Source organism: Sporothrix schenckii, assembly GCF_000961545.1.
Source record: "Sporothrix schenckii 1099-18 chromosome Unknown Cont47, whole genome shotgun sequence".
Classification (NCBI taxonomy): domain Eukaryota; kingdom Fungi; phylum Ascomycota; class Sordariomycetes; order Ophiostomatales; family Ophiostomataceae; genus Sporothrix; species Sporothrix schenckii.
This window is the reverse complement of record NW_015971148.1, coordinates 822956-845492: the sequence shown is the minus strand read 5'-3', so window position 1 is coordinate 845492 and position 22537 is coordinate 822956. Positions and strand designations below refer to the sequence as shown.

Sequence of the window (22537 nt, the reverse complement as noted above, 5' to 3'; positions counted from 1 at the left end):
AGGCCCTTTTTCCTTTTTCCTTTTCTTCTGTTCTGAGTCTTCTTATTCCTTTTCAGTTGAAAGATTGCGCTGCGTTTTTGGTGCGACAAGAGAGGGGGGCCGTTTCCTCTGCGTGAGCGATAGACAAGGGACCGGGGGGGGGGGGGGGTAGGTTAAATGATGGGTGTGCGTGTAAAGTGCGTGGCTGTATGTTGTGTGTACCGATGTGCAAAGTCAACAGAGGACAAATCGAGAGTTGGGAGGAAGAGAGAGACGGTGAACGAGAGAACGAGAGAACGAGAGATTGACGAGAAAAGGACGAACGAGGCAGATGATCGTGAAAGAGAAATAAGGAAGGAACGAAGAACAAAAGACGCAATCGAGACAAAAAAGCACCGACGAAAGACGAGGCCAAACCCAACAAGCAGGGAAGGAGCCAATGGCAGGACGAAGGAGAGACGATGAGACATAAAAAAGTGAATCGTAATGGTGGGAACGCAGGAGGAACTCGAAAAAGAAAATGTCCTCTAGAAAATGAAAGAGAGGCGATAGCGTGGCGAACGAGTGTAAAAGCCTTCAAAGTATTGACAACATGCAGACTACTGTCACGGCGCGGCTCGGTTGCAAAAAGGAGACGTTCTACCGACGACGTGAACAGGATAGGAGACGGAGGGGCTAGTCGCTCGACACCATACCCAGTTTTAGTTTAGTGGGCCCATTGAGACCAGTGTGCTTTTTCCTATGTGTACGAAGTAATTCTGCTTTGTTATGAGACGCTAGTGAGTGCGACAACAGCAAAGGAGGGAGTAAACCGTTGTCTTGAGTTTTCAGCGCCGCCTGTTTTGCTATGATGGGCGGACCTTCCTTGTTTTGTCCCTGCGCGAAGTATTTAGTTGTGGCAATCGCGCCGGTCGGGCCTGCCAAGTTCGCATTCCTTGTTTGCGTACCGCAAAGGAAGACAAAGGAGCGCCAGGAACGGCGCCAGGCAAGGCACATGCTGTGTTTGCGTGGACGGCAACTGGCTCTCTCGCCATGTGCCTGTGAAAGTGTCTACAACTGGCACATTTCCTGCTGCGCGGACAAGGCCCACTAACCGTCCGCTTTCTGCAGCACGCACCGGCATGCAAAGATCAAAAAAGACATGGATCAAAATGAGGGGCCTTGGGGCCTGTGGCTTGATCCAATATTGGAAGAGCAACGAAAATAAGTTAGAGTCGTGATGAAAAGGGAAAGAAGCATCTTCTGCACGAGCTAGGGGCCAGGAGGTGGTTAATTGTACTGGCTGGGGATGGCCTGGACTGTCCTCCACTTTGTATGCCACAGAGAGTGTTGGACAAAACAAGAGATGCGCGCCAAGAACCAACTGCAGCCATGTGCATGCTGCCTCGAACTACTGTCGCATCAAAGACCAATTGCGCAATCTCACAGAACCAAACATTGGATTTCTGCTGCTTGTATTGGATCAACCAAGACGAAGCACGAAAACAGTAGCGAAGCTAGATACGTTCGAGAACGGAAGGGCAAGGCCAGTCATGCAGTGTGACTTTCTTGTGTTTACAGGGTGTATGTATATTAATTTAGTGTCTTGTCCGACGTCCAATTGAGCCTGAGTGATGCCAACAGCATGGGTTGTGCATTTGATATTAACTGCACATTCCTCCGAGGGTTTCCTCTTCTTGCCTTCCGGTTTTCTCTGCCGCCGTTTGTTTCGCTGCCTTGCGCGTCCCGTCCCTTCCTTCCCAGTTTGTTGTTTTGTTCCAGTACCTTTCCCTTTCCCTTTCCCCGCCATACGAACGACTTGCGCTTCTTCTCACGCAGGTCCGTGCCGCACGCCCGTTTGTGCACGACGGGAGGAAGGAATCCGGGCAGGTCATGCGTCGTACAGGGACGGCTGACTGACAAAAATAACACAAACGTCATAAGAGGCAGCTGGGGTTGTCTGCAGTGACGTCGGTCGTCTACGGAGTACTCCCGTACGTTGTTTTTGTTTCGGATCTGGTTTGGAGTATGTATTCCTCCGTCCTCGTCTCCCCGACTACATTGTGGACGACCTGCGGGCTGCGACAAGATCGGCATCGAAAGGTTCTCGGTTTCTTGTTTGTTCCCTGCTCGTTCTGCTTCCTTCGTCGTTCGTTCTTGCCGCAATCGGTGTACTTGTAGGTTGCCCCCACATTTTGCATCGATCCTTCCTTCCCAGGTTGATCACCTCAACAGGGCATCTTTGCTTGATGGCCAGCGAGCCAGCCTCCAGCGTCGTATTTGTAGATGTGTTCGCGCAACCTGGTCCTCTCAGATAGTGGTTGCCCATGTCCGTTGCCGAATAGCAATACCGAGTCGAGCGCTCTTCGCATTGGCTGACAGAGTTCGTAGACTATCACCGGGCTCGTCATTTTAGACAAACCGCCATGTTGGAGGTGGAGATATACTGAAGTGGGACAAACGGCGGGTAAAAAGGGGAAAGACCCAACCGAAAAGGGAGTTAAAATCCTGTGTATTTCGTATGCTGCCACTTGAGAAAAAGAAGAAAAAGGGGTTGCAATTGAGGCGCAGCACGGGTCGCCACTCGCTAGAAGCAGAAGGCGCGAATGGAAGCAAATGGGGTGGACCGCTGAAATTTGACCATGTGTGCAGGGGACGGACACACAAGGGATGCTACAGGGGAAAAAGCGATAGTCTTTACTACCTCATCATACAAAAGATGACAAGGTGACCATCCCCGCTAAAATGAGAGTTTGGCGGTCAAATCTAACGAAATGGAGCTCGTCGCTCACCATTTCTTTTCCAACTCTACAGGAGTGACAGCCCCGCAAAAGGAGGCAAGAGGTGAGGAAAACCTGTGGCAGAGAGCAGGCGGCGGTTGAGCACATGAGAGCGCAGGTTTTATCACGTGGAAAACGAGGAAACCAGAAAAGTAAGCATTTTGCGATTCAACGCACAATCAAATCACTGACGACGTACGAATATTCGTTCACAACGGATAACCATAGCCGTAATGCCCTACGACCAACTATCTACGACGCGTATACGTCGGACATTGTACGATATGTCCTGTCCTCAATCTCGATGGCATTTCTGCAATCGTGAATCCCTCAAAAAAGTCTGTGCAACTCGACCTCCCTGAAGACAAAAAGGTCGAAACAATTGTCAGCGAACCAATCCTGTGAGCTACTGTGGAGCACCAGGTCGTGGCTCGACGTGAGAACTTAAATGGCCAGCCAAGAAGGGCTCCTCAGTAGTGAGTGAGAGGGTGAGAGGGTCTGGGCCTTTGACAGCCAAGGCCAAGAGACGGATTGCTTGGCAGCGCCATGATGCTGGGATCGTATTCAACGTCCACTGGCGAGCTTGGCATCACGTTGTGTATTTGTGTCGTTTGCCGTCTGTAGTTTTCGAGCACTGAATGTTTACGAAGTACTTTGGATTGACTTTTATGAGATGACCGCTCTGTCTCTTCCATGCCTTCCATGTGTGCCGATATTGAAAAATCTGATATGGGACACCCAGTACGATACTCTCTAATGCAAGCGCCATTCAATTCAACATGCATTGGTCGAGTTGAACTTTCCTGTAGGTGTCTGTTGTGCCCGTCCTTGTCTTTTGCTCACGATGTTGTCTAGATGTGTGCTATGTTGATTTCGCCATGGCGAAAAGGGCAACCGAGGGCGGAGGCACGTCGATGTAGCCATTACAAGGGGACTTTTAAGTAGTCCCAACCTTTGTCTAACACCAGAAACGGAACCATGGAGATTTCTAGTTTGTCGGTGATGGCAGAGATAGCTCTCTTACAGACGCGACTACGAATACCTTTCTTGGTCGCTCCTGCCGTGCTGAATAGCACAATGCATCGGCTGCTCCTGGCGCTCATGTTGTGTTGAGCAGGCGGTCGCAACTGCCACTATTGATGGCCAGACTGTTGTACTCTTATTCGCAGTCGCGCCTTCTTTATAAGTTGAGTTGATCCGTGTCATAGTTTCTGATGTTTCAGGGGCACAGAAAAGAAGAAACAAGGCAAAAAAAGGAGCCAATGTTGCTATCATAACTTTGTCACTTTCGTCACCATCCCCATCATGGATGTTCAGTTGGCGCTGTCCGCTCCTGCAGCCGCTGCTGGGCCCGCTCATGCTCGGCCTTGCGGCGCCCGTCGCGCCATCGGTCCACGCGGTCGCGCCACTGCTGGCCCCAGACGACGGCGGTCCACAAGGCGACGGCACTGGCCACCAGGAAAAGCGCACTGATGGTGCTGAACCAGCCGACGCCGATGCGCTCCGTGGCCGGCAGGACGACGGCGGTGCCGGCACAGGCAAAGAGGTAGCGCACAAAGTAGTTGGCGGCAATGACCTCGCTGCCGCGGCTCTGCATGACGTCGAGGCAGTAGGTGTTGATGCTGGGGAAGCAAAAGAGCTGGGCGACGCCCTGCAAGAACAGCATGATCACCGCGAGGGGAATGCCGCCGACGCCGCGCTCGACACCCCAGCCATACACCAGGATACACGCGGGGATGACGCCGCCCAGAAAGGGGAGGGCCGAGCGTAGGCGGTCCTCGGGGACGCGCTGGCCGTTGCGTTTCTTGATCCAGCGGCGGACCATGTGGTCGGCATAGCGACCACCAAAGAAGGTGCCGCAGACGTATCCGATGCCCGGCGCCAGGTAAAAGAGACCGGACTGCATGGGCGTCGTCAGGTGGAAGCGCGGATTGAGCACATAGCGGATGGGTGTGAGCAGCGCGTACATGTTCCAGACGAGCGACGACGAGGCGCTGCCGGCCATGACGAGGTTGGGGTACACGAAGAGGCGGATGACGCGCACGGGGTTGAGCATAGGGCCCAGCACACGCAGCTTGCTGCGCAGCGGGTAGCCAGCGAGACTGTCGATCTTGCGGTGGTGGATGGTCTCCGGAAGCAGGGCCAGGGTGCCGACAAAGGCGGTGCCGGCCAGCGCGGCCTGCAGCCAAAGGATGACGCGCCACGACTTGTACGTCACAATGATGCCGCCGACAAAGGGGCCAAAGGCTGGGCCGACGAGCGTACCGGCCATGAACCAGCCCATGGCTGTGGCGCGCTCAGTGGGCCGGTAAATGTCACCGACGGCCGCCGAGCCGACCAGGATAAAGGCTGTGCCCTCAAAGGCAGACAGGACACGGAACACAAAAAAGGCAGCCAGGTTCGGCGCGAGCGCAGTGCCTAATGTGCAACAGAAGAAGAGAAACGACGTGGCCAAAGTGATGGGCCGGCGACCGTACACCTCGCTCAGCGGACCCCAAACGGTCGGGGACAGGCCCATGAACAGCAGGTACAGGGCGTTGCTGATGTCGACAATGGAACCCGTGCTGTGGAACTCGGCCGCAACGTCGGGCACGGCCGGCAGCACAGACGTACTCGAGATTGGCGCCAAGAGCGAGCAAAACGACAACAGGGCGACAATAGCCATTTTGCGGCGCGGCGCCAGACGGTCGTAGAACTCGTCGGGGATCTCTACAAACGACGACCAAGGCTGGGCCGGTGCATCGGGGCCAGCAGACGAGACGTGGGTCAGGGCAGACGTCAGCTGCACCGGTGTCTGCGTGGTGCCAGAGGCACCACTGACTTCCATGTCCTCCGTCTTAGCTGCCGTCTTGGTGGCCTGTGATCGTCGGACAATGTTCGTGTCGTCATTGTCATGGTCGTTGTCGTGGTCGGGCTGGACGGCTTCGAGGCCAGCGTTTTGTCGAGGCGAGGTAGAGGGCCCTGCGGGTTGTGAAGATGAGTTTATTTTACGTTCTGTGGTTGTTGTTTCGTTTGTCTTCTCATCGAATGCCTCTTGTTGAACACTCCGCTCCTGGCCTTGAACATGTTTGTCATTTTCTTCGACCATATTGCGAAGACAGTGGCTGAAGCCTTTCGTACGATGCGGCAGTGGTCGAGCGTGAAGAAATTATGTACTCGTGAAAGAAGATGCCAGCTAGAGGAAAGAGTCTGAGGAACGGTATTCAAAGTTGAGTATGCCAAGGCAAGCCCGCGTTGATAAAAATATGCGGAGATGCCCGGCGTGGATTTAGGTGGAAGGTTACCAGGACTGGATTGCAATCAGAGTCTGGGGAAGCAGAACGCCTGTCGAGGCGGAAACGTCATTAGAATGGCAGATGGGAATGGCATCCCTTTGGCCGATGGAGGAATTGAGTAGGACGTTGTGAAGCAGGACGATGAACGAAAATAGTAGGGAAAATTGAGACAAGGCAAAAAAAGAATTACGAGTTCGAGGAGAATGAGGCAGAAAGTGACGAGTGAGTCTTTTGGCACCTGCGACAACGACACAAAAACGACATATCTCAGACGACCAAAAATAGTCACAAGAAGAGCAAGAACCAAAAAGCGGCCCGTCCTTTAGAGAAACTTTCTCCGTTTTCCCTGCTAGCTAGCCTCTCGCACACTCGTGGCTCCTAACACGGCGGATCGACGGTGGGCCGTTCTGCCGCATCCCCGGTTCTAATCCGGTCGACGGCCTCTACGCTGTGCTGGGCAAGGAAGGACAAATCGAGCCCTAGTTAAAAAACCCCAGGCAAAGTGTCAAAGCAAGGCCGAAAAGAGCACAAACAACGGCTCGCCAATCGTCACCCACAATGGCTCAAGTCGCCTTGGCAAACACTAAAAGCGAAGCCTCGGACTGGTGCGTCCGCTCCGGTGTCCATCCGACAGAAGGGCCAGCAGTCAGCCATACAACGTGTTGGAGAAATACTCCACACGCCGTGCTGATGCACGACTTTGGTTTTGGATGTCCTTGGACGGGCCAATTGCCGACACGGCGCCGATGTACCTCCTTATTACTTTTCCTGGTTTTACTGCTCTCGTCCTTCCAGCGAAAACTGCGAGACGGAAACAGACAAGAAGAAATTGTTCTGCTTCCACCTTTTGTATATCCATTGGACCTTGGACCGCTCCAAAACAGAATGGAATTTGACCTTTTTCTTTTCCGCTTGCTTGTCCAGCCAGGGCGACCTCCGGGCCGAAAACCGGCGAGGCAGGGCCGATCCGAGTGGAGTAGATGGCCAAACCCTCTTTTTTTTCGCTTTGAACTATACCGACTGCCGATGTCCTGCATGGTGCCTTGAATACGGAACAGCTAAAGCCAACGCAGTGCATGGAGCCTTATGCCGTCCAATCTTACTCGCTTGTCGTCTGTCGTCCTGTTTGTCACCTTAACAAGTACCGCAGCTCGCTTCTCTCATCGTGACTCCTTCGGACAAGGAGCCCGCAGTGTTACAGTACAACGGCTGCAGCCGGCTCCAGTCGATAGCGCCACGCCATTCGTCCATTAAACTATTATGAACCTGACTCTCACATGTTGCAGACGGGTAGTTCCTCGAATACTTCTCGTCATTCCATATACAAAAAGGTATGAAATCCCGAAGTGGCTTTCGTCCGGTAATGGATATCCAATCTTTATTGCGTCACTATGCCCCGTTGCATCACAGTCTCCATTGCCTTACCCTTTCTATTCCCTTTCCTCGTTTCCATGCTACCCAAAATAGCTGTTGCCCTGCTTCACCCTCCTTACATCTCAAAATCCCCCTCTATGAAAACAGCACCTCGCCAGTGTAGATCCGGCACGACTGCGTCTTGGAGTCCTGCGTCCAGGAGAGGGGCACCCTCTGGCCTGTCGGGTCCATGGCGGGGTACGCGTGGAAGGCGTAGCTGTAGCCGTCGGGGAACCGCGGGATCTTGTAGATGGACACCGGCTTCGTCCACCCGCCCGTCAGCGACGTGCTGTGCGACAGGTAGAGCGAGTCGTCGACCGCCGCCGCACCGCTCTGGAACAGCATAATGTACTCGTTGTACACCGGGCTCCACCAGATGTCGCCGGTCGCGGGCCCATACCACTTGCCAAACGCGTCGAGCGAGAAGTCAAGCACGTTGGCGGCGCCGCCGTCGTCGAGCGCGGGCATCTGCGGGCCAAACTGCTGTCCGTCCCAGAACTCGTACTGCCGGCGGTCGGCAAACGCCTCGGGCCGCACGCGCGCCAGCTTGAGGCCGTTGCTTTTGTGGTTGGCGGCCTCGGACACGCGGCCAAACAGGTACAGGTAGCCGTCGCCCCCGTTGGGCATGAGGTCCGGGTGGACGATGCAAAACGAGCCAAACATGGGCTCGCCGACGTTGAACAGGTTCTTGACCGGCCGCGACACGACGGGCGTGCCCGACTGCGCGTCGAGGTGGATGTCGATGGGCGTGTTGTACAGCAGGGCAAACTTTTGCTGCTTGAACAGGTTGCGGTCAATGACCTCGGTAAAGGCCACGCCGCGCGTGCCGTTGGTGCCGGGCAGCGGGGCAATGTTGTGGTTGGGCCAGATGGCCGTGGCCATGGCGGACTCGCCCTGGTCGGTCAAGAACGGCACCGCCTGCTGGGGCCCCTGCGTCGCGTTGCCGAAATCCGTCACGCGCGTGAGCGTAGGCGGTCCCGACACAGCTCCGTCGCCAGCAACGGCAATCGAGTTGGACACGAAGCTTACAATGCGGCTCGGGTCCGTCGGCGGTTGGCCTTTTGTGTACATGCCGTCGGCAAAGATGATGAGGTGCTTGCCGCCGACAAAGCCACCGCCACCGCCGTCGCGAAAGACATGCGGGAAGTTCGACTGCTGCAGACCACACGTGCGGAAGCTCGTCGTGATGTTGTCTACCTTGACGGGCTCAGACGGGGGGCCGGGCGCCGGTGGTCCCATTGGTTGCTGCTGCTGTTGGTGCGGGTATTGACCACCACTCTGCCCTCCCTCGTGATCATGGACCAAGCCCTTGGCCTTTTCTGTCGCTTTCTTAATCCAATCCATGTTGTATGAGTGTCTTCTGTGCTGCTGTGATTTGTTGCTTTGCTGCGCTTTGAACAATGCTTTTAATGGAGCTGAGTGGTCGAAACCTTAGGGCGTGCCATTTCTTATAGCTGAATATGCGATGACGTATGCGGGGGACCGCCAACAGCTGGAGACAGTGCTTAACATGTGAATACTGTGCTGAGCACATGCTTCATTTGTCTAGTCTGTTAACAACATCAGCTGGCAGCTTGTATCGTGTCGTTGAAAATCCGGTAGAAATTATTGACAGACATGACTTACATAGGATTTCTCCCGCGTCACTTCTATGCCATCTTTCTCAAGATCGTTGCTGTTGTACAACCGTACGTTGTAGTTGTCAAGGAAGCTTCCCCACAGTGCGGAAAGAGGAGTTGCAAGACAAGCTGAACCTCGACCATCGACACAAATAAGAATGCAGAGAAGCAGATATAGTCGTGCGGGAAAAGAACCGTTTCGGTATTGAAATGCAAAAAAAAAAATCAAAAACGATATATACTCGCACAAAATAAAACCCAATGGTATAAAATAACGCAAAATGTGACCAACAGAAAGAGAAAACTTCCAAATCATCCTCTGCAGCAACTCCAAGCTGTTCTCGGGCCTGAGCCTTTCCTGCATCTTTCCAACATCATCTCTGCCACCTCCTCATCCCTTTGGTCCAATATAACAAATCGGTATCGTCGCTCAGAAAGGAAGTTTGAGAATTAATGGAGTCAACCCAAAGCAAGACCGGGCACAGAAATCCTACACTGCTTCCAAATCCAAAAATAAAATAAAAAAACGTCAAAAAGCTCCCCTCGTACAGTGTTGTAAAGTGTCACCAAAAAGTGAAATCAGTGAAAATGAAAGAAAAGGAAAGGCACAAGGACCCTCTCTTGACAACTGTCCGTCCGACCTCAAATAGGACTCTGGGGCGTGCTCCGCACACCACTCAGATCACCGCTGCCCGTCCGTCGGAGCGCCTGCGACATGGTCTCCACCGAAATCTCACCAGCGCCGTTGCCGCCACCAGCGACCTGTAAGAGCGCACTGCCACTGCCGGTGCTAATGGCGGCAATCTTGGGAGACCGTGTGGGAGACCCGAGAGCCTTGCTCGGAGCGGCAGAGGGGTTGCGCTGCGGAGACAGATCCAGGTTCTTGACCGAGCCGCTCTTGCTAGCAGGTGGGCTCGTGCCGAAGCGGTCGGTGGTGGTCGGCGAGCGCATGGGCGACGGAGAGCGGTTGATGGCGCCGCTGAGGGCTGCGAGACTGGTCAGGCCCGCCAGACTGCCGGGACCGGCGGTGGCCTGCTGTTGCTGCTGCTGCTGATGCTCGGCCTGCACGACGTCGGCAAACGAGATAAAGCTGAGACGGCGCACATCGGTGGTGTCAAAGGAGCCGTAGTTTGAGGCGTTGTCGTCCTTGTCAGACACAAAACTGCTAGCAACGTCGTCGACCCAGGCAAATGTGCCGCTGGCAGCAGAGCTGTTAACGCCGCCGCCGCCGCTGCCACCACCACCAGCTACAGCAAGACCAGCCGGCTGGTGGTGTGCATGGGTAATGATCTCGACGGTGTCCGGGTCGAGGTGGCCGTCGGTAATGGCCTCGGAGGAGGCGTCGAGGACGGGCGGAATAAAATTCTCGGTGGTAATGTGGGAGGGGATGGCAGGGGAGCCCGGCATGAGCACGCTGTTGTTTTCTTGAACGTCGCGCTCAAAGATCTGCGAGCCGGCAGGCGACGACATGCGTGGCGATGACGAGAGCGCAGCAATACTACGGCCGGGCGAAGACGGCGGGAGCACGTAGTAGCCACCATAATTGGATCCGCCGGTTGTGGTGCTGCCACCAACGCCGCTGCTGGTAATGCTGGCACTCATGGGGCTGAAGTTGTCGGTCAAGATCGGCGAGGTGGGCTTGCGAGCAGGCACGTCCTTGGCGGGCGGTTTTGGTGCGACCCCGGTGTTGGACAAGCTGCCCGTCTTGGGAGGAGGCGGCGGCGGGGATTTTGACAGAGTGGGTGGTGGCAGGGAAGCGCCGGTGGCTGGAGAGGTACTGGCTGCCCGTGCTGCGGACGCGGCGGACGACGATGTGTCTGCTCCAGCGCCTTCGACCTTATTCTTGCCGAAGCCGAATATGCTACGACGCTTCTTCTGCTTTTTCTCGTTGGAGGCGCTGCCGGTCACAGCGGTCGCTTGCTCATCGTGGGCAGTAGAGGAGGAAGAAGAGGCGGCGATGGGCTCAAACGGCGGCGCCAGTGTCTGGCTGTGGCTGCTGCCGGTGTTGGCCAATGGAGCAGAGCCGGAGAGACTCATTGTGAGGAAGGCTACTTTCTCGGGAAAGCGTGACGTTGAATGTGTGTGGCTGCCGGGAAGCAGTAGGTCTTTTGAGCCGTTCGTCAACGGCGATGCTATCGATCGTTCTAGTCGGAAAAATGTGTTAATCGGCGTGGACGAGAGCAGCGCTTGAGAGGAGCCGGATGAAGTCGAGGGAACAAACGGCGAGAGGGGGGATGTCGCGAATGAAAAATACGACGACACGAAGGGACCCGTGAAAGATAGGAATAGAAAGAGGGAGTGCAAGGAGCAAAGAGGGCGGAAAGCAGCTGTTATTTGCTCGTCGCGCTATTCGTGCTCTTGTGCCTGTTCCTGTCTCACTGCGGCGGCAGCCTGCTAGGCTGGCGGCTTTGCTTGCTCTTGCTTGGTTGGGAACGAAGGTTTGGTTGAGGTGGTCCAGGCCTGGATCACGGAGACACGGAGGCAAGGAGGGGTGAAATGATAGGAGCGACGATATAGCAACAGGGGGAGGGGGGAGGACGTTGTTTGTTCCTTTGGTTCCTTTGATTCCTTTGGTTCCTTTGGTTCCTTTGTTTCCCGGCTGAGAACGTGAATCACTTGACGGCGGGAAAAGGCAAATGGTAAAACGGGGGGAAGAGGAGCTTGTTTGATGCAGATTGCGGGAGGGAGTGCGAGGCAATAACAGTAAATGCACATGCAAGCGCAAATGCAAATGCCAGCTGCGATCGTACGGACCTTTTTCGTGTGGCTTTTGTGTCGTCTCGTTTGTCCCGTTTTCGTTTGTCCCGTTTGACTTTTGGAGTTGTGCTTGCTTCGCGGATGCCTGCAGCAGGTTGGTGTCGAGGTCGGTCACAGCTCTGTATGTGTTTGTCTGGATTTCCTATCGAATGTGGTCAGGGTTGTCGTCGTGCCTGTCGTCGTGTCTCCCGTGCCCGTCTTCGATTTGTGTTTGTTTGTTCGAGATTGTGATGTCCGGTTGGTCCGAAGACGTGATAGATTATGGAGTTTGTGGCCGTCGTGTCCGCTGTCTCCCCCTCTTTTCTGCTGTTGGCAGCGTTTTGTCTTTCTTGGTTTCGCAGTACCCGCAATGACCGTGGCAGGGTGGACGTATGACGCAGCTTCAGGGAAAGGGGGAATGGAATACGGAGAGCGGAGCACGACCCACGACCCAGGCAAAATGGGACCGCACCGTTGTGGATAACGAAACGAGCAGGGCCTGGCCCCCAATCAACGGTCGTAGCGCCCGAGTGTCATACGTGCGCGTGCCAGAGAGACGTCAAAGGTATCTTAAGTCAGGGTCGCCAGTCCACTAAAAGAAATGGGGCGGTTAACTGGTCCTCTGTCTGGCCGTGAGGCCGTGATGTTTTTTATCGGTTTGTAGCTTGACCGTAGGTTTGAGGCAACGCGAAGGGTGGGACAACGGAGCAATACGGCGTATCGGGGTGGAGGAATTAGGCCGTGGTTTGGTGCGACGGAACAGTCAAATGAAGTGCAAATTGCGTCGAGTCAAGTGTGTTGGTGAGAACGCAAAGTAGCGAAGAATGAGAGCGACGAAAAGAGTGAGCGCGAAGTTGGAGATTCAGACAATGACTACGATACAAATAGGCAGCGGTCGCGCCTTCTTAGCAAGGGATGAAAAGAGCGATGAGAGCGACGCAGCGAAGGGGGGAAGGAGCATACGAAGAAAGATTCACAACAGAAGGAACTCGTGCATGGCAGGAGCTGACCTATTACCAGGGGCGAAACGAGGACGATGACAGAGAGTGGGATGGCGACACAAAAGGCAGCACGTGCGACCCTGTGCGGCCACTAGGCCTATGACAGTCCACAGAAGGCGCTGGAACACCAGGCTCCTACCCTTCTGGGGGAAGCATCTTCGTCTACGCTGAAGATGCAGCTGCTGCATGATACGCATGCCTCCTGTCTTTGCACCGGACGATAATAATAATAGAGGTCACGGCGATGCGACGACCGGCACGGTGGATGTTTGCGGCTCAGTCGTCATAGGCTCCGTCGTGGCGACAGCCGTTTGGACCTGTCGATTATGCTGAAGAACGACTGACAGATTGCTTAGGTATCTGTATGTATCTTTCGCTCAGATTATGGTACGAGATACATGTAAATACTCGGCAGATGACCACTTGTGACTACCACAATCAAATGCACTATCAATATGCCGGCGACGGTTCCACCCAAACAAACATATCAACAGATGTTATGCTCCATACGATGCATAATAAGAAAAAACTAATATAAAATACATCAAACAATTGGGACGGTATCAGGGCACGAATAGTTTGAGGCCGACAGCCGCATTGACGACGGCATACGCAAAACAAACTAGTCGACAAAACGGACAGTTTTGAAACAAACAACCTGCTAGCCCGTTCCGTCTAATACTGGCATTATGCCCGCTTAACGAGTAAAGTAATTACAATAAAAAACCAGGGCTGACCAGGTCGGTTGTTTGTGTTGGTGACATTGCTGACGATAGTGGCGAAGCCCTGGCTCTTGCGGCAGTGTAAAAGAAAAGTCCTGCAAATTTTGACTGGCTCGACTATATCAAGGAGATCCTATGTAAATCGACAGGGGATACGTAATGAGGCACGGCAGCACTACCGAGCAGCCAGCCGGCGTGAACGGTCTAGATACAGTCTTGCGACGATACATTGGGCAGCAAACTCGGGCTTCGGCGACTGTTCTAGACGACGATCCAGAGTACTTTACAGATAGCGAGCACAGAGATACCCTCGTGTCGAGAGCATCCTATCATGGATGGTCCAGGCTTGCAGAGATGCATGTGTGCCCTGTGGCTCTGTCATTGGTGAGGCATAGCACTAAGTTACCTGGTCTCGACACCGCTCCGTACGCAGACTTTTGTTGCTTGCCAGGTCACACGGCGCATCGGACATGCGGTGGTACTGGTGTGCGGTGCATGTATAGAAATAACGCTGGACGGTTGAACGTCCCAACGCCCGTTGCCATCACCATAAGGTCATCCTTCGTGTCCATTGGGCCGCTGCCGTGGCCTCGACGTCGTACTCGGGACATTGTGCGGACCTTGCAGAGAGGACGACAAAATCCAAAGTCGGTGAACAATATTTCGTGCATCTCCCCGACCAGGGTTTTATACGCTATTTTGCATCAAAGGAGTCTCATCCTGGAATCATTAAGAGATCCTGGACCGGAAGGAAGGAAAGGGCCCAACAACACCATCGTCTGATAGCCCTATTTGCCTGGGCAGATCTACACACAGCCGCCTCTGATGCCTTATTTGCGGGAGATGGCGACAGGGTTTGGTTGAGTGGGCCCATGTATTCGGAAAATGAAAAACTAGAAACGACAAAAGTCAGGGCGATGTTGCAGGCGTGCAGCGGCGTTCTGCTTTCTTGGTCTGTTCTGGCCGTCAAAGTGGTGCTGGTGGGAGGTCTTCATTTCTTGTTTCAATGAAAGACAGGGCAAGAGGAAGCGGCATCTCACTCCGAGTCCCTAGTGTGAGTGAATCATCCGCCTCGTTTTGCGTCGCCTTTGTTTTCGTTTCTTTTTTTACCATCCATCAAGTAAGGAGATCGAAATATTCAGCGGCTGGTGATCCCACACCGTTTGCTCCTACCCCCAAGATCCTGTTTTCTTCTCCTAAGTTGGACAAGAAACCACGATAAGACGGTGACTTGGCAAGGGCTACAGCATTCTGCTATGGAGACGGTGTGTAGAAACAATGTGCCCGGTGCCTATTTCAGGCGAGGTGACCTGCGTCTTTCGTTGATACTGCAACAAGGTGGAAGAAGCCCTGCCAGAATGCTAGATCGTTTTCCTAGATCCCGCCGTTTAGTACGTTTGGGTCGTCGTCTAACAGGTTGGTTTCGATGGGCAAGAAAAGCAGGTCATCTGTCATATTATTTTCTGCCCAAGTCCTAAGATAATTTATGACGGGCAGCAAGGCAGGCAGTCCGAGAGGCGACCGACAGGTGACGAACAACCGGTGACGAGCACTCTTGTTGCTTCCTGACCCTCGATTTAGACCTGCGTTAGTGCCTCCAGTGAGGAGTTGCAGTGCGGAGCTGTCAAGGGGGACAAAATAGTAATAGAACCGTCAGGTGGTCGGGCATTCGCCCTCGCTTGGTCGGGCTTCCTTTCGGCAGGCGGCAGCTCTGGGCCAAGAAGCGAGAGGTACAGTGCAAGCGAGAGTGTAACATGCTGTCCAGAAGTCTCCACAAGCACCGGGGACGAGGAAACCTTGCTGACTGTGCCGAGTATGCATTGCGTCCGCCATATGTCGGTGTGGTGGAGTGCAGAAGGCACTGGTGGTGTGAGCCTCACCGACCCAATATTGCGGTCGTCAAGCTCTCGGTACAGAGTGCCGTGCGTCGCTTGTCCGCTTGTCCGCATGTCCGCATGCCGTAGTTTGTGAGATTGTTAGCTTTGCCGCCCAACGGAGACATTTAAACCCAATCAATCTGAAAAATCCCTGGCAGCCTCGCCTGATTCTGGGCAATAACAGGGGTGGCCTGGAATAAGTAGGTCAAGAGGTCCACTTCGAGCCAAATCGTATTAGTGTGTTAGCGCGATGTTGTACGGACAAAAGAGGACGGGCCTAGTCTGTCTCGTCTCTGTCTCTGTGTGTGTGCATATCTTTGCTTCTGGAAGCGATCTGCACGCGGCCTCGCGAGATTTCGCAAAGCAAAGATTCCTTCCCGGTTTAAGGGCGACTTGGATGAAAACCGGGTAAAGGTGGACGGTCATGAGCAATTGTTGATGCTGTTGATGCCTGAAAGGCGGCTACTAATACGAAAGAGGAGTGAAACGACTAAAATGAAATAAAGGGGGAAGAAGAAACCAGAAGTACAGTTTATTATTGTCTGTAAGATCAGGATATTGTGGTAGATCCAATGGCAGCATTCACGCCCAAAGACGGTATATCGTGTGCAAGAAATGTGCCAGTTACGTCATTCTTGGAGCCAGAATTACCCACCTAGGCATGCTTGAAAATGCATATACGGCAGTAAATTCCCGACCTGGGCCAGAGAAATAAGGCGACATAAAGATTCTAAGAGAAATATGATTGGAAATAGAATTTGATAAATGGAAAGCAAAAACAAAAATAAAAAAGCATTAAGAAAATACAAACAAAAACAAATAGAAAGTGGTCACATCTCGCTCTCGCACGTTACGCCTCAGCTGAGTAGTCGGCTGCACAATGTGCAAGAACCTCAGCCTCGTGTCTCTGTTGCTCTGCATCAACGGCTGCGTGGACGGGGAAATCCACCGTATACACGGAAATAAAAGCGCCGTTTTGAGCGGGAATGGAAGAATACAAATGCGCATTTTCAAAAGTCCCAACACACATTAGACTAAGCGTGGCCCAAGAGCCGTCAACAAAAGCCATCATTGGCTCTCTGCGACATCGTGTAATTTCGTAAATGGTGGCCGGGTTGGCCAGGAAAAAAAGTTGGCAGCATCCATCACATTTGTGCAAAACATTAACCCAAGCTTCTGCAATGCTGTTGTGCATGCGGTACTTTGCCGCAATGTTGCGGCCCACACTACCAGGCGTTTTGAGATGAAAAAGCGGCGACAAAATTGATACCCATTCCCATTATTGTGTATGAAGAGGTTCTGTCATGATAAGACCGATGCAAAGCTTTATAAATGGCTGGACGATGTGAAGGAGAGTATGGTGAACTAAAATCTAAACAGAAAAAAAAAAACAAGAAAAAAATGAGGCGAGGCCCCAGCTCGGCCTTCTCCTTATTCCTTTTCTTCCCTCTCCCCCTTGATCGACGAATAATGTTGGAACGTGATGAAATGGAGCCCAGCTCCAGGATCCTTTTTGCTGCTATTATGATATGTCCTTAGGATGGTGTGTACCTGTCTTTATAAGTCCGGTCATTTCAACCCAAAGCGCACTCCCGAGCCCGCCCAAGTCAAAATGGAAATAAATAGAAGTAAATCGGGGGCAGTTGGCATCGGCAGTAACCACTCTAGGAAACTGGCGTAACGGACTGATTCCGCACTTGGTGTATCAGTGCATCACAGCATGGTATGGATCCATCCTGGGAGCTATTGTTCAGGATGCGCCGGTCGGGCACTACTTGTTTTCTGTTTCCAACCGCGGCTCCCGAATTCTGGACCGTTCTTCTCACCTTCCGCATAGTTCTGGATCCAGAAATGCGGTCGTGAGGCGGCACCCCATCTTCTCGTCTCCTCATCTGCATATATAAGGGAGGCACCTCCTCACTCAAGTCCCCGTCCGTGCTGAATTCACCTCGCATGCCCCAGAAACTCTCTCGTGTCACTCTAATCTACCTTGCATTACTTTAATACAACTGCTGCCATTTTCTCTCGGTGCAACCCGACATCTCCTTTTCGTTCCTACACCGATTTACTATGAACTACGACTGCTCTTCACCGCCTTCCTACTCTCAAGGCATGAACAAGTACTGGATACCCCACAAAGATATTCACAAGAAGGTCATCACTTCACACATCCAGTTCTACCTGGGATCCGATGCCACAGTCAGGTCATACACAAAAGATGTAAGTCGTTTTCTTTCTCCGTGGACAAAGCAGATAGTTCCTCGGTATTGACAAACGTGTCTCCTTCAGGGCGAAGATGGCTTCCTCATCACGACACCTGGCGAATGCTTGACAGATGTCAGTGGTGTCCCTTCTTTCGCGGGTATTCATACGACACCGCTAACACGCTCTCCTCCTTAGGAACAAATTGACGACCTCTGCAACAAGTCCATGGAGATGTGGGAGCGCCAGGCTGCCGCCCGATCCTTGGCCGCCGCGGACGGTTCTTCGTCATCCTTGTCCATCTCGCCCAAGGCACCTCTCAAGCGCCCCTTACACCAACCCGTCGTCATTGCTCGGGCCGGTGGCAGACGGTCGTCACACTCGAAATCACACACACACTCGAACCGCAGCTCTGCGTCCTCTTCGTCTTCTTCTCATCATCACCACGGCCGGCACAGCCACAACCATAGCTACTCAAGACAGCAGCAGTATTTCCAATATCCACAGCAACAGCAACAGAGACAATTGCCACGGTCACAACAGCAACACCAGCATCACAACCACCAAGAACAACAGCAGCAGCAACAACACCATCACCAGCAGCCCAATCCACAGCAGTACCGGGGCCCACAAAACCAACCCTACATTCAACAGCACCAATACTACCCGCAGCCGTCCAGTACCCAGTCACAGCAAGCGGTACAACCGTGCCACTCTGGCTGGGAGCCCCTGTCGCCGACCCTTGACAGTGCAGTTTCTGAAGCTGAGAGACTGTATTAATGGAGGGAGATGCATAGAGGTTTTGCACACGCGAGGTTAGGTGGTGATACTGGTGGTGTTTACGGTTATAGTATCTCATGAGACGGTATACTTTATTATGCTCTACTCATCTCTTTACGATTGACTTGTCTTATTCAGTGATTCTACTGACAGAGTGGCATGGGGGAAGTACTGTGTTATTGTTATTGTTATTGTTATTTTTTTGGCCCTTCCTTTTCCTATCATCCGTTTTTTATGTATGCGATCTGCTTGTGAACTGATTTTCCTTTCCAACATGGAGCGGAAGTGGCGCGTTGTATTTTCTTCCTAAAAATGAAATCAAAATAAAATGAGAAGAGAGATAGTGGGAAAGAAGAGAGACCCGATGCTGACCATCAGAAGCTTTCACTTTGGGAACTGTTGATCGGCAAAGACCCCTCCAATGTCTGACGATGACGTCGCCAGAAATCTGCCCCAACTCGGAGAAAACACTGCAGGTACAGCTGGATAGGAGACAGCAAGAAGAACAATTATGGAGGAAGAGAACCATGAAAGCATGCGAACCGCAATAGGGGCCAGATGAGGAAGGGCTTGTCACCCTTTTTTCGTGCATATGCGGTGATGGTCTATCTGTATAAGCTGGGTCCGCCTTCGAAAACCAAGCAAATAAACGCGATACTTGGGTCAGAGGTTTCTTTTTGCCAGTCAACGGTTGCATCTCTTTTCGTCCTGACCAAAACTTCTACCATTTCGCTCATCACTTTCGCCCACATAGTCACATCATTCACATCGGCACTAGAGACAACGGAACGACGGATGAGACGGGTTGATGGGACGAGAAGGGGACGAAAAAGGGAAACAAATGTTATTGGTAGATGGCAAGGTGTAGGAAGACATTCCAGCAAGATTTCTATGTAAGGAAAGTAATAGTCAAGTAAATGAAATAACATTTTCATATTATGTATTCACTCCTATTTTGTAAATTAGATTTTTTTCAGTAAATTTTTTTTTTAAAACTATTCAACATATCTGATTAATTATTCATGTGCTTGTGGAGAGCAGAACAAAAGGTTTATATTTCTCTTAAACCCTTAAATTTATATAACGTGAACATTATGACAGCCCATCTCGTGATGCCTGTCGCGTCTTGTAACGCCGCCTTTAGTGACGGCACATTGACTCGTCCTGCCAGTCGCCTATTCCACCTAGCCCCCATAGAACCACTCAACTACAACCTGACCCAAATGGACTTCTCACTGTTTCATAGTCGTTGCATCTGGATCTTTCACCATTCATGGATATGATTGAGTATAGCCATCTACAAATACACCAACGTCATGGTGCGTCGCAAGAAATCCGATACGCTTCGCTTCATCTATAATAATGCAATGAGAAAATGGCCCAGAGGAAACAAATAAAACGGATGTTAACGTGAAAGAATAGAACGCCGTATGAAGACCTCGAGAACCACATGAAATAGCTCGTTTTTCGGCAAATCATATACCATAAGAAACATAGAGTAACCGTTTCGTCACGTCTAAACACCCGTCCCAGGGAAAGCTTCAGCCTTGCTCAGCACGACAATGCCCCGTTCGTGGTGGATGTAGCCCTTCATGAAATTCTGATGACAGTTAGCACGGGTAATGGGAGTTCAAAAGAGAGAGTTGGAGAGAGGGCGAGAGACACGGAGGGAGGATAGTGATATAAACCAACCTTGTAAATCATATTGGCCAGCAGGCACTCCACCTCATCCAGATCGAGGTCTGTCTGCTTCATCGCCCACAGACCCGCCGTAAAGTGCGAAATGGGTACCCGCGTCTTGCGCAATGGCGCCTTGCCCGGTTCCGTGGCCTCCTCGAAGCCACCCGCAATAAATACCTTACGCAGCAGGTTGCGCAAGCAAATGTCGCGCCCGCGTTCGACCGTCAGGTAAATGCGCAGCTTGATGAAGTCTTCCTCGTTGTCGTGCAGGACTTGACTAAAGGCTTCGAGGTCGCCCTTCTTTATGCTGGCCGAGAGGGGCCCAAATAGTGTCTGGAGTTTGGGGTAGGGCGCCAGCAGTTGTTTGCTGGGCAGGGCGTGAGAGGTGATGAGATGGCAAGGAATAAGGTAGGTGAGGATTTGTCTACACGGTGTTAGTGACAACAAGTCGACTGGAAAGGGAAAGGACCGTCGCCTGCATACTCTTTGTTTCTTGTGGCGTGCGTGTAGCATAGCTCGTAGGCTTCTGTAAGGTGTGTCTCTGCCTACAATGTGTCAGCCTTGGCCGTTGTATTGATTTTGGGGCGCGCACAAGTCCAAGAGCGCGCCGTACCTCTGCATAGTTTTCTTCGAGAAAGTATACGACACCCTCGTAGTACTTGAAGGTCACTCGCTGCGACCGGGGAAACTTGTCCAGCCCGGGCATGTCGCCCTTATACGCCGTCAGCGCCCGCAGAATGTTGCGCGACAGACTGGCCGAGTTGAGCTTGAAGTACGTCTTGAACAACAGGTTGATGAGCCCGTAGATACCCCATTTGCGCGAGTGGACCAGGTCCTGCGTCCGGTCGCTCAGACACAGCTGGAACAGCCGGTTCAGTTGCCGCGCGCAGTCTTCGAGCTGCTGGTTCTTCTCGCTGTCCGCGTCAAAATCGTCCTGGAAGGCCGCCTCGCCGACAAACGCCGGGCCAGTGGCAGAGCTGGACGCGTTGGCCCGCTCTTCGTCGGCCCGCACGGCAAAGATGCGCAGGTGGTTGCCCACAACGTACAAGCACGGAACCGTCCACGCCTCGAAGCCGTGGTTCGTGTAGCCGCGGTGCACGGCGTTGATCACATCTTTCCAGGCCTCATATACCCTCGTCCAGGTAGACACTGGGCCACTGCCGCGGCCGCTTTGCTCGTCTTCAACAAGCAGAATCTGCCCTAATGCCTTCCAGTAAGCATAGTACACATCTGTCCAGCCCATTACCTCGGCATGTCCGAGGCCATCGCTGTTGTTCTGGATCTTGCGCTTGATCACAGCCTTGGCATCATGGTGGTTGGCTCCATTGCAAATGTTCCGCAACCGGTACGGGTCGTCGGCCGGCGCCACGGGGGACAGTGTTAATGAGAGTTCGTTGCCGTTGTACCGCTGCATAGCCTGCCCAAACTCTCGGAATAGCTTGTCCATGTTGACTGCTGCTGGTCGTCTATTATGTTCTCACTGTCTTCAGGCGCAGTGACTGGGTAGCTTTGCCCGGCAGATACTCCACGCTAAGAGGTTAAATTTTAGCGTCTTTGGCGAGAAATTGTCCTGATGTATCTCGTAATCTGTGATCCGTAGTCCGTGATCTCAGTATAACGGCCAGTTGCGTCGTCTGGAGCCAGCTGGAGGACAGGGCATCAACACAGTGCACGACGGTGTATCCCACTTTCCCACGCCTGTCAATTACAGCTTTGAGCTCTTTTGCACATGATTGGCTAGCTTAGTCAGCATGAGATCCACTGTTCAGACTGGCTTGTCGAGTCGAATGAGCCTCTCTTTGAGGCCCACTTATTTCCCGGACACGGATCATAAGTTAGTCCGACGCACAATTTTGTCTGTCCTTTTGCGCCCACTAATGGTTTTCAAGCCCCAGAAAAATTCGGCAGCGCCCAATGAACACCACCACAGGCGGTCCACTGTGGTCTGTTTTTACCCTGTAGAAGAGAGAAACCCAAGAAGGGAAAAAAATTGCAAGGCGCGCCCCTCTCCCTCGGAAACCAAGACCACCAAAATTTTGACGACCACCAAAGCGTTTAGGAAAATTATTTTCAAGGTGAGAGACTACTCGGACCTTTCCCTTGCCATTCCATCCCATCAACGACGACACTCTTTTCGAACTTTACTGACATCCATTTTCTTTGCAAAGATGGGTAAGAACAAGTCTATAAAACCTCTACTTACGTGCATGTTACTTTGACGGCTTTTTCTTTCGATCCGACTTGTGTTTGCCCTCTGCCGCGACGGGAGACGACAAGATGTTGGGAGACACGGACGACGAGGACAACATTGACGAGCGAACCCGGAAACACTTGAAGAGGGCCACGATTGCGGGACGGACGTGCTGGACGATGCGAGGGCAGCATACTGCCGGCGGAACCTTAAACATGCCGTTGCAGTTTTTGGCCGTCGACGATTTTGGCCATCGGGAGATTTGGGTCTGACGGCATCCGTGATCGATAAATCGACAGGCTG

General features: G+C 52.7%; 7 protein-coding genes across 7 annotated transcripts; 1 reads left to right on the top strand and 6 right to left on the bottom strand.

Moving 5' to 3' along the window:
• Window positions 1-4041: 4041 nt before the first annotated feature.
• SPSK_03228 (uncharacterized protein) lies at window positions 4042-5826 on the bottom strand (the record flags this gene model as incomplete). Its single annotated transcript, XM_016730069.1, has 1 exon — window positions 4042-5826. One exon carries the CDS (start codon window positions 5824-5826, stop codon window positions 4042-4044), a length of 1785 nt encoding a protein of 594 aa, XP_016584864.1.
• Window positions 5827-7522: 1696 nt separating this feature from the next.
• On the bottom strand, window positions 7523-8770 carry SPSK_03417 (uncharacterized protein; the record flags this gene model as incomplete). Its single annotated transcript, XM_016730255.1, has 1 exon — window positions 7523-8770. One exon carries the CDS (start codon window positions 8768-8770, stop codon window positions 7523-7525), a length of 1248 nt encoding a protein of 415 aa, XP_016584863.1.
• A 917-nt stretch (window positions 8771-9687) lies between these two features.
• Window positions 9688-11082, bottom strand: SPSK_03363 (uncharacterized protein; the record flags this gene model as incomplete). Its single annotated transcript, XM_016730201.1, has 1 exon — window positions 9688-11082. The coding sequence occupies one exon, from the start codon at window positions 11080-11082 to the stop codon at window positions 9688-9690; it is 1395 nt and encodes a 464-aa protein (XP_016584862.1).
• Window positions 11083-15081: 3999 nt separating this feature from the next.
• On the bottom strand, window positions 15082-15453 carry SPSK_03736 (uncharacterized protein; the record flags this gene model as incomplete). Its single annotated transcript, XM_016730570.1, has 1 exon — window positions 15082-15453. One exon carries the CDS (start codon window positions 15451-15453, stop codon window positions 15082-15084), a length of 372 nt encoding a protein of 123 aa, XP_016584861.1.
• A 778-nt stretch (window positions 15454-16231) lies between these two features.
• On the bottom strand, window positions 16232-16450 carry SPSK_03815 (uncharacterized protein; the record flags this gene model as incomplete). Its single annotated transcript, XM_016730647.1, has 1 exon — window positions 16232-16450. The coding sequence occupies one exon, from the start codon at window positions 16448-16450 to the stop codon at window positions 16232-16234; it is 219 nt and encodes a 72-aa protein (XP_016584860.1).
• Window positions 16451-17451: 1001 nt separating this feature from the next.
• Window positions 17452-18363, top strand: SPSK_03548 (uncharacterized protein; the record flags this gene model as incomplete). The annotated part of the gene is made up of 3 exons (XM_016730386.1): window positions 17452-17601; window positions 17671-17718; window positions 17782-18363. 3 exons carry the CDS (start codon window positions 17452-17454, stop codon window positions 18361-18363), a joined length of 780 nt encoding a protein of 259 aa, XP_016584859.1.
• Window positions 18364-19879: 1516 nt separating this feature from the next.
• Window positions 19880-21490, bottom strand: SPSK_03280 (COP9 signalosome complex subunit 12; the record flags this gene model as incomplete). Its single annotated transcript, XM_016730119.1, has 4 exons — window positions 19880-19963; window positions 20056-20467; window positions 20527-20588; window positions 20657-21490. 4 exons carry the CDS (start codon window positions 21488-21490, stop codon window positions 19880-19882), a joined length of 1392 nt encoding a protein of 463 aa, XP_016584858.1.
• Window positions 21491-22537: the final 1047 nt, after the last annotated feature.